At 34.7% G+C, this 11,487-nt stretch overlaps 2 protein-coding genes across 2 annotated transcripts; one reads left to right on the top strand and one right to left on the bottom strand.

Annotated features, from left to right (window-relative positions):
* Window positions 1-5,945: 5,945 nt before the first annotated feature.
* On the top strand, window positions 5,946-6,896 carry LOC110710205 (mechanosensitive ion channel protein 9-like). Its single transcript, XM_021888477.1, has one exon. It carries the CDS (start codon window positions 5,946-5,948, stop codon window positions 6,894-6,896), a length of 951 nt encoding a protein of 316 aa, XP_021744169.1.
* Window positions 6,897-7,641: 745 nt separating this feature from the next.
* Window positions 7,642-10,683, bottom strand: LOC110710204 (zinc finger MYM-type protein 1-like). Its single transcript, XM_021888476.1, has 2 exons — window positions 8,286-10,683; window positions 7,642-7,766 (listed from the first exon to the last, which is right to left on the bottom strand). The coding sequence occupies exons 1-2, from the start codon at window positions 10,681-10,683 to the stop codon at window positions 7,642-7,644; spliced, it is 2,523 nt and encodes an 840-aa protein (XP_021744168.1).
* Window positions 10,684-11,487: the final 804 nt, after the last annotated feature.

Raw genomic sequence — 11,487 nt, 5'->3', positions numbered from 1 at the left:
GTAACCAGCATTGCATCAACAATCTCTCTTTTCTTTTGCAAAGTTAGCTGTTTTCTACTAGCAGCTTGAGTCCCTTGCTGTGCTTGTTGTTGCATGTGCTGGTTTCCCTGACTGTGTTCTGTGCCTTGCTCCCCAGTGTCTGATTCTTGTTGTTCTTCTTGCTGGTTTTCATTTTCTGATTCATATTGCTCAATATCCTCATCTTGCAATTCTTCTTGTTCATCATAATACAATTCTGCCATGGCTTCCTCTGTTAACAATTGGTCCACATCTAAAAAGAACTCTTCATCAAAATCTGCCATGTTTCTTCTGTGTGTGTGTGTGTGTTCAGAGCTAAGAAGTTGAACAGGGCTGGCTGATGATTTTTTTTAGAAGATGGAGCTGCCCTATGTGGATATGAAGTCAATGGAGGTTGAATGCTAATTGTGGTAGAAGATGTGCAGCACTAACTGTAGTTTAGGGTAATTTTTTGTGAAAATTCAGATTAGGAAGTGCTGGTTCTTTTGTTTAAAGAATGTCGGTTTTTGGTGACAAACATTTGGATGTAAGAATTTAATGCTCTGCCATTATAGAGGCTGGTTTTATACCCCTCATAAATGGTGTATGCTTGCTGAAAATGCCTCTTATAAGAGAATATTGTTAGCTTGAAATTTGGGTGAATTTTCAAATTTAATGAAATTCAAATGTTGCTGAAATTTTCGTTCTCAATTTGGGAGGGAAAGTTGTTTCCCTCCACTTGCTAAATTCCAGCCAGAATTTGCATGTGGGGGGTCCTACTTTCTCTCTCCTTCATTAGTTTAATTACTTTACAACAATTGCTCTAATCAATGCCCTTCAAGTTTTGCATTGGCAACCGTAAACTTCACTTCGGTTGCAGATAATATTTAATGGAGGGAGTATTATTTTTTAAAAAGGTTTTTTTTTTTCATTTTAAATAAATAAATAAATAATAATAATGTTTTTAAAAAAAATTTAGGAGTTTTTATATTAATGGGTAGTTTTTTTTTGTAATAAAAATTAATATTATTTAAATCTTTTAATAATTAAATAAATTAATTAATTAAAAAAGATGTAAAAAAAATTGTCAAACCAATAAAACGATGACACGTGTCCCATATAACCTGTTATGTAAGTCACCAACAGGTCAAACTTGTTTAAAGCGGACACCCTCAAAGTTTCTATTATTTAGAAATAATCAAAAGATTAACTTGTTTTTGGGGGACCGCTCAAATTTTGTGTTATTTTTGACAAATATTCTAAAAATAAAATAAAAATGAGAAGATCATAACATTCATCATATTGGTGTCGTTTTAGTTCCATCCTTTTAGACTATTTTGATATAAGAATTAATTTAAAATGACACTACACATAAGAAAGTCTTATCCATGAATTGGAATTCAAAATTAGGTTGTTAAAAAGCATTTGGAAATTTAATTATTGGAAAAGAAAGGAGATGAAAGGATGTCAATTGGGCGAGTTTTAGTGGAGTTTTACCCTACATTCATGCCATTTAGATGGCGATATTCGCAAATATATATATTAGAACATACACCTTGTTACATGTAGTCTCACATGCATCTGGGGGTAGCTTTAATATTTTTTTTGTAAAAAAAGGCACATGTGAATAAAAGCACATAATTAACATTATACTAAGTAATAAAAGTACATACAAACATTTTGTTAAATTGTGACTTGATATCTAGTATGGCTTACTTTAAATGTAGATGTCTCTTATCCTACAAGTAATTTTGAGGTGAAATATTCAAGTTAGAGGTGATGGCTTGTTTCAAGAGCCTTCCAACGGTAGGTCATATGCTCAATTCCGATAAGAAACGAGAAAGTTATGGTTGTTTTACGAAAACCTGACGAAGTTGAAAAATTATGACGAGCAGGCGAGCTATAGCTCTAGGCGAGTGAGCTATAGCTCGGTTCTTTGAAGACTTGCGGCAGTCTTGAGCTAGCTGTCGAGCTATAGCTCGGTAGTTCGGTTCTTCTAGGATAATTTATGGGATATTTCCTAAAATTATATATTTTCTATGACGGCTATTTGAGTATACTTGGGGAACAATTTAGGGTTTTTATTAGGGTTTTCTTATGTTATAAAAGGACCCTTTAGTTGGTTAATTAGATCATGTCTTTTGAGCCATTAGATTTAGGAATCCTTATATTATTCTCTCGTTCTTTCTCCATTAAAGTGAAGAGGCTCTCGAATCCCCCACTCGTGGATGTAGGTCTAACTTCACCGAACCATGTAAATTCTTGTGTTCTTTGTTTTTTTTTATTTCTTTTTTTATTCTTATTTTTCATTGACTTATTCTGCATTAATTAAACAAAATTACACCCTTATTTCCTAACACATTTAAATAAAAAATGCATTGATATTAGATAAAAGTAAATGAATAATAATTGAAAATTAATAATAATAGGTAAAATTTTGGGTAGAAAGGACTCACGGTGAATCCACTAGAATAAAAGTCTCTCATCAATGACTTTTACCATCTTCATTCTCCAGTTCTCCTTCTTCCCTTTTCTCTCTCCTCCCGCCCATCAATGGCGGCCAGATCCTCCACCACTCTCCGCCTTCTCCACACTCACCCCTCTCCCGCACCTCTAGCCACCAATTACAACAATCAATTACCACCGCAACAACCCAGCAGACCCATAACAGCAGCAACTCTAATCACCACCAATCAACTTCCCCTGCTCCACCAATTAGCCACCCGCAAACAGCAATCCGGCCATCAATTGATATAATTTCCACCACCAATCGCAGCAGCAACCTCAATTTTGTGCTCAAATTAAAGACCCATTTGGTGCCCACGCGAAGACCTAGTTGGTGCGCACGCACGGATTTGATGATATTGGGCCGTTGATCTTGATAAGCTTGATGATCGAACATTGATGTGTGGTGATGTGCGAAGCAGGGGATCGTTCCCCATTTAAGAGCAGCCAAAGAAACGCATTTAAGGAGCTGACTTCATTCCCTTTTAATTTCTTTTTCTTATTATTGTCAGATATTAGAATATCATTGTCATTTTTGTCAGATATTAGAATATTAATGTCATATATTAGAATATTATTGCCCGATATTAGAATAATATTGTCATATATTAGAATATTATTATAATATATTAGATTATTAATGTCAAATTTATTATTAGTGTCATATTAGAATATTATTGTTAGATATTAGAATATTATTGTCATACATTAGAATATTTGTAGACATCTACTTTTGGTCCCCTGTCCCGACCAGAGTGCTATGACGATAAATAATTCCATCTTTGTGCTGGATTGGAGTAAGGAATGCTAATGGACTACCGATTGAAGCCTAAACACATAAAACTAACTAGCTTGACCCAAACGAAATGAACTAAAGCTCATTAATACTAAGCCCGATAAGAAATTAGGCCTAATCCAAGAATTAAACCTAATTTCGGACGGATTTAAAGCGCCTAGGTTAAAATCTAAGGCTGCCGCAGGAAAACTCGCGCGCAACTCCTGAATTCGCACTCAGCAGCCGCGCGCAGCTTATGAGGTTGCGCGCAGTAGCCCAGCGCAACTGTTAGTGTTGCGCTTGCGAAGATTCAGAATTTCAGAAAGATACTATATCGAATCTTACCATACATCACGCGCAAGACTAGAAGTCATGCTGCCCTAAGCAGCGCCACTCCTTCACTTGCGCGCGGAAGCCACGAGCAACTTCCAGAGTTGCGCACGCCACCTGCTGCGGCAGAATCTCCTAAACCCTAATCTTAACCATTGCCTATAAATAGAGGTTTAATACGAGCTCTAAACACACAGAAAATTAGCCAGAAAGTCAGTTGTACCACTTTGTGAATTTATGCAATAATCAAACCCCTTTTGTCCTAAACACTCACCCTTTTATTATTTTGTTCTTATGGTGGAGGTTCCCGAACAAAGTGTCCACTTGCATTCTAAACGAAAATCTAGCAAGGAAAAGTGGTAATTCCCGAGCACTTAGATAAATCACTTTTTCTTTTCTTGTCTTAAATCACTTAAATCGACTAAAGAGTGTTGCTTGTTGACGTTAAAATAAACCTTTAATTAATTAATTCGACATAGTATTCTTTTGTTAAACAAAACTAGAATCGAATAAATTAATTGATTGTTTTATCACTTAAGTCAAAACGAATCTTGTTTATTTTTGTTCTTTCACAAATTTGAATAAAATAAGAATAACGACATTTGTTGTAATGTAATCCTTTTGTGATTGACGCGTGTAAATAAAATCAACTAACTTAGTTTTAGGTATCACATTGTATATATTGTTTGGCGATGAAATTGTGAAAAAGGAAGAGCTAGTAGAGGCCGCACTAGGGCTTGGATGGTGATTCTCTTCAAAAAGGAACATTATCTTAGTACCCTAGCTTCCGAACTCATTTCTGGTACTAGTAGACCAATTTGGGCAGGGGTAAACTTATGATTTATGTTAAATATCTCTTGAACTCTACTTGGGAGAAAGGCATGAACGAGGTTTATTATGGGTTTTCCTAAAACTCATTGGCGACTCTCTATTGGTTTCTAATTAAAAAAAGGGTAATGATAGACTCAATTCTAATTCAAGATCCCCCAAACAGTCATGAATTCAAATCCTAACACACCCTAAAAGGTGTAAAATCCTAGGCTTTTATAGGGTTATGGGCATAGAGGAAATGAGATCCCCAACGATGGGCTACCCTCCTCACAATATTATTGTTAGATATTAGAATATTATTGTCAAACATATTGAATTCACGACGAGTCCGATCTCACGCAAAACCTTTTCATAATAATAATAGCACTAAAAGTATAAGCATTATTATATAAGCATATAGTAACATTTAAGAAAAAACACATTGCTACTTAATAAAAACACATTTAACATAATAAAGGCACAATACATTGTTGTTTTACCTAATTGCATGTAGCCTCTACCAATTGGGCAATAATGAAGATTTTGTGGGTGATAGAGTGGGATGAGGATAACATTTGGTTATATCGGTCATTATGGGTGTTGGGGGCAAGCATTAGTTTTACGGTGTAACCAACACACACCCCAACTCTCACTTCGAATTATACTAATTAAAAATTAAAAATTTATTTTATGTATTAAAAGAAAATCTATTATATATATTTTTTGGTGTTTAGAGAGCCTTGATGGCTGGTAATGAAAATTAATCTTAGGATCCCCTGAAATCGGGAGAAAATCTTTAACTACCTGAGCTATTCCTATATCAGTATATTTTGAAAAAGAGAATAGACATTAGTTTTATGGTGTAACCAATACACTTTGAGTTTTGAGAACCCTAGAGAGTAAAAAGGGAGAAGATCAGATTGACTTTGACCAGAAACTCAACTATTTAATTAGGAACTAAGAGAATACACAGTATGAATTGATGAATTTTTTGACAAGATCAATTCATGAATTGAAAAAGAATAGACATTACTTAACCAAATGAGATTAGTACGACTTTAATTTATTCTACTAAGCAGCAATTACGCAAAGTAAATTCGTTCATTAACAGTTGACATTGTACTTAAGAGAATAAATTTATGTTCAATTTTAATTTTTTTGTAATAATGCTACCTACATATTGTTCTATATATATACTCCGTAATTCGACCCCATAGTTAGTAGCAACAAAATTTTATATCATCAATCTTAAAATTTGTTCAATTATTTTGTGTATACATTATTTCTCTCTTTTATCTGGCTAGCTCGCTCAAAGCTCACAAAGGGTTAATTGTTCAACAAGGACCTTTAAATTTTGGTAAGTGTTATTAATTGTTCTCTTAACACAAATATGGATTGATCTCGTTTGATTTGTTTCAATGTACGTGTATCTTCGAATTAATTAATTACTTGCAATGAACTAATGTTATTTTTAATGATACATTTTATTTATAATTTAAAGTCTTAACTAATTTATGATAGGGGATCAATGTCTACTCCACAAGGCAATGAAACCTCCGTTCGAATAACAGATAATGCTAATTCGAGCATAATAGACGATAATTCGAGCATAACGTACATTAAATTCGACCGTGGCATAAGAAAAAAGGTCCTATTTTGGTGCAACTTGGTTGTTTTCTTGGTGGCGGCAGCTATATGCGTGGCAAGTTTTACAGTTCCGTCACTACGAAAGGCCCCACCGAGTGGTATAGCAATGTGGCAATGGAGCTTGCTCGTAACGGTCCTCTTATGTGGCCCTCTCTTAAGCAAATTACTTCATTACATGGTTATTTTCATAGACACGAAGTTTGAACTATTTGGGGTGGCTGCCGCGGCTAGGGAAAATGTGGTCTACTACACTGTCGAGTTAATCGAGAGTGCTTGGGTTGTATTGTGGTTTAGTATTATACTTGTTGCTTGGCTTTGGGTGGTAGAAGACCCAAGTTACTTAGGTATGAAGGAAGATCAAAATGAAAAACTTAAGAAAAAATTTGCTAAGACATTTCCTATAATAACCGTTACCCTAATTACCATAATAATTGGTTCTGTTTTTTGGTTACTAAAAGATGTAGTATTACTAATGGCAAAGTCTTCCTTTCACATTAGCAAGTTCTTTGAAAGAGTTAATGATGCATTGATGCATCAACATGTGATTAATAGGCTCACTCCTCGTGCTGATACGTACGATATTGGTGAGCCGAATTTGTGTCAACGTATGTGTGATTGGAAGGAGAAGATGCCTAGTCTTAGTGATCAAGTGAATCAGAAGAATGTTTCATGTTGGGGGATGCAGAAGGTCATCAACTGGTTTTTTGATAACGAAAATTTGACCTATAAGCTTGTTGATGGAGAAGACAAGAAGATTGAATCTGAAGATGGTGCAATTGAAGCTGCCAAGTACATCTATTCCTTGTTGGCTCAAAGTGAAGATTCAATGTAAGCATGCATCTCTTTTCTTAATTTCATGCATAAATTTAGGGTTTAATAGGTTTTTAATATAATATGATCTGATCTAGCTTGATTTGAACTTTGTCTTATTTCTACACTAATCGTTTAGATAATACTTATTAAAGGAGGTGTCAAGTGTCAACAGATACATATTAATGTGTACTTTTCAAATATGAATTTTGTTTTCTAATTAGGAATTATATTAACGATAAATAAACACAATAAAAAAGATATAATCTGATCATTACTGAATTAAGCAATTAATTGCATTAAAAATTGAATTGATCGAACATACCTCAGTATGGAGTAACTTCTTTTTGAAGTATATTGGATCCACATGATGCATGCATGAGGATTATCTTAATTAATGGTAACAATTTAAAATAATCTAATCAATTTCTCGTGTACATAATGGAAGGAATAAAATAAAGATGTACATCAAAGCGAAAGTTCAGCCTAAAGATCAAGTATCAGCAGTAATGTGCCGTTTGGTTGATAAACAAATCACAGAGGATGATCTAATGGAATTAATGGTACGTGCATTGCTTTTTTCCTCTTGTATTTCCGTGTTTATCTTGTATGAGACGATCTCATAATAAGCTTTTTTGAATGTTAAAAGTATGACTTGTAACTCTTTTTCAGTGTAACTTTCTAATGTTTTATAGTAATGGTGAGACGTTCTCTCCTAAGAATAAGATGAATGATTTTTTTTAATAACTGGCTGATGAATAGATGAATTAGTCTCTGCCACTGTGATTTTCAAATCCTAGCTGCGCCCCTACCTCATCATACCTATGACTTATATTTTTGCCACAGGTAAAGGCATTCAAGTACCGGGAAACACTAGCTAGTGCACTGAAGGCTAATAAAAAATTATTCGAAGCCTTGAACAAATTTACAGAAGCCCTCCTTGTGTTCCTCATCTTCGCTTTGTGGCTTATGATGCTTAGGGTTGAAACTCGAAAGTTCATTATCGTCATTGGCACTGCCATTGTAGGCTCAGCCGTCATCATCGGAGACACTTGCAAGAAGCTCTTGGACTGCTTGTTGTTCGTATTTGTAGTGCATCCATTTGACATTGGTGACTGTTGTCTCCAGTGGCGGACCCAGGATTTTCCGACTGGTGAGTCACAATCGATAATCAAATATGTAAAAAAAAAAATTTACCAAACAACCAAATAATAGTACTAAAAAATACATCCAAATATTCAAACAGTACAAAATACAACCAAATGTTCATATAATACTACAAAAGACAACTAAATAGTAATGCAAACTTATTAAAATAGTTCTCGACGAGTTTTCATGTTTTGATATCGATTCATGATATCTTCCATGCTAACATTCAAAAACAAATCATTCTCCAAATAAGTAATTAAACAATCATTCAACATTTGATCTCCCATGCTATTTCGTAGTTTGTCTTTCACTTGCTTCATGCCAGAAAATACTCTTTCCACACTTGCCGTTGCGACAGGAAGAAGCAACACCAACTTCAAAAGTAAATAGACCCTATCATGAGTTTCAGACAATCCCGTTTCAACCAATTTGATTGAAAGATCACTAAGACCCTTCAAATTCCAAAACCTTTCATCTCCTCTAACAGAACAAATGTAACTATCAAGTGTATGACCAAAGACTATCAATTCTGAACTTGGAAATTCATTAGGATAGAATTTTGCAAGCTTAATCAATTTTTCCTTATCAAACTTAGAAAAACGATCCACAGGACTCAAACAAGACATACACACAAGTAGTTCTTTAGTTATTTCGGGAAATCGATTTTCAAGTTCTTGCAATTGAAGATCAATGACACCAAAAAAAACTTCAACTCGAAAATGATGTAGATTAGACACTTGTGGGCATTTACCTCTAAACAACCTCCTCCCGGGAACAACATATTTAGCCTCCATATCTGGAACTGCAATGTCATAGTCACCAATAAAAGAAATTACCTTTTCCATATGAGAATCCCATCCTTCATCTCTCATTTTTTGCAAATTAGTCTTGGTTACATTAACCATGGCCATTGCATTCACAATGTCTTGATCGTGCTTTTGTAAGGCCACATTCAAAGCATTTGTTATCGCAAATATACTAACCATCAAGTGTGCCACGAACACAAAATCAAAGGACATCAGAAGATTTGTAAGTGTTTGAGCTCTATTAGAATCTATTGTATCAGATACTTTTGCAATATCCTCAAGAGAACCAAGGATTACAGGGAATAAATCAAGTACATTCAAGATTGTCTTGAAGTGAGATCCCCAACGAGTATCACAAGGTCTACCTAATCCACGTTCTTGATTTAAACCTGAACCCGTTTCAAGTTCACCTAGAGACAATGCATCCACCACTCTTTGAGCTTGATTTTCACGAAGAAACTCTTTCCTTTTTGGTGAACCCCCCACAAAATTCAAGAGAGGTGCAAGTACATCAACAAATAACCAAGCACAATCTGAATTCTTTTTAGCAAGTGCAACTTGAGTTAATTGAAGTTGGTGAGCAAAGCAGTGGACAAAATAAGCTTCTTTACACTCATTCTCTATAAGAGTCCTAAGGCCATTAATAGAACCTTGCATATTACTTGCCCCATCATAACCCTGACCCCGTACTTGAGAGAAAGACAAAGAATGCTCCATTAATAAGGATTCAATAGCAGTTTTGAGAGTCAAAGAAGCAGTGTTTACAACATTTACAATACCAAGTAAACGCTCACACACTTCTCCCTTTCTATTAACATATCTCAAACAAAGAGCCAATTGTTCCTTGTCAGAAACATCAGCGGACTCATCAGCAAGGATAGAAAATAAACCACCATCAATATCTTCAAGCATTGCTTTAGTGGTCTCTTTTGCACATGCATTTATGATATCTTTTTGGACTTTAGGAGAAGTAAGTTGACAATTACTAGGAGCATTTTTGAAAACAACTTTAGAATATTCAGGATTACCTTTGGAAATAAGGGATAAAAGTGAAAGAAAGTTACCTCTTCTTAAGGAACTTTCTTTTTCATCATGACCACGGAAAGGCAACCCTTGGAGTAAAAGCCATTGGATAGATTCAATTGAAGCTTCAAGTCGCGTCCTATATGCATTTGTACTCTCAGCGGTTTGTTTTGTTAAGGCTTGTGTGATGCTTGAATTTTGTTTCTTGAACAAATCCATAGCTAAAACAGCATTATTATGTGCACTCAAGTGTTTACCGACATGTTTTCTTATTAAATCCGATCGATTCCATGATTTGAAACCATCACTAACAAAAGCATCACCTCCAAAGGCATTTTCATCCTTGAATAGATAACAAGGGAAACAATAGGCAGCATCCTTTTCCACACTATACTCAAGCCAAGTCCAAGTATCAAACCACTTAGCACAAAAGCGACGATTTTTGCCAAAAATAGAAGTTTGAGGAAATGTAAAGTCTTTGGGCTGACAAGGCTTTCTTTGAATGTAAATTCTTCTCACTAAATCTCTATCATCTTTATGAAATTGACTCATTTTTCTCCTCTTTCCTGGATCTTGTGGAAGATTAGCAAATTCATGTTCACTTAATCTTTCTCCAAAGATTGGGGCATTAGGAGAACATTGGCCTTGTTCATTTTGAGGGGAATTTTGAGTTGAATAATGAGATGGAGATGAAAGTTGCTCACTTTCTTGAGGTGGAGTTATAGTTTGTTCATTTTGTGTTGGATGTGGAAGAGAAGTTGGAGTAGGATTCTTTTTAGCAAAGAAGCTAGTAATGTTTTGCATTTCATTTGGAGTATGTTTTCTCTTCATTCTGAAATTTGAATAAATATTGAACTAAATCAAGCAATATTCTCCAGAAAAATTATTTGAATAAATATTCAACTAAATGGTCTAAATCAAGCAATTTCACATAATGACATAATCACATAAACATATTACACAAAACACAATTACACAAAACAGATTTCACATAAGTAATAACTAATAAGTTCAAGAGATTTCAATTACACAAAACACAATTACACAAAACACAATTACACAAAACAGATTTCACATAAGTAATAACTAATAAGTTCAAGAGATTTCAATTACACAAAACACAATTACACAAAACACAATTACACAAAACACAATTACACAAAACAGATTTCACAAAAAAAAATCAATTGATGATTAGTTGATTACCTACCTTGCTAGGCGGAGGCGAGCAGGCGGAGCAGCACTGCAATAGGGCCACGGGCAAATTATTTCATGGACTAGTGAGTACATAACGAAAATGGCTCTCATGTGTCATCATGTCAAATTGTCAATACATGCCCCCTAGACACATAATGCAAATGAAGATCGTGTGTCTTTCATGTGAACATGTCGTGTTGACTCTGATGCATTGACATGAGAGCTAGCTAGTACGTAGTGCTTCCAGGTGTATGATATAAATGTTGTTGTGATCCTATGGCATATCTAACATAGTCAAAGTTGAAACAGGTGACAATTAAAAGGATAAAGATCCTTACAACAATTGCTTTGACACTTGACAATGAGATAAGGTACTATCCAAATACAGAATTAGCCGTCAAATGTATCAGCAACTATACTCGAAGTCGTGAAATGGGT

Source organism: Chenopodium quinoa, unplaced genomic scaffold (assembly GCF_001683475.1).
Source record: "Chenopodium quinoa cultivar QQ74 unplaced genomic scaffold, ASM168347v1, whole genome shotgun sequence".
NCBI classification, from domain to species: Eukaryota; Viridiplantae; Streptophyta; class Magnoliopsida; order Caryophyllales; family Amaranthaceae; genus Chenopodium; species Chenopodium quinoa.
This window is presented reverse-complemented; position numbering and strand designations above follow the sequence as displayed.

Bases quoted from the DNA above. Each gene is read 5' to 3' on its own strand.
- LOC110710204 (XM_021888476.1), bottom strand. From the start codon at position 10,683: ATGAAGAGAAAACATACTCCAAATGAAATGCAAAACATTACTAGCTTC. The intron at 7,767-8,285 runs GTTTAATTACTT...ATTTTTTATTAG, and splicing joins AGATCAAATGTTGAATGATT to CCTTCAGTGCACTAGCTAGT.
- LOC110710205 (XM_021888477.1), top strand. From the start codon at position 5,946: ATGTCTACTCCACAAGGCAATGAAACCTCCGTTCGAATAACAGATAAT.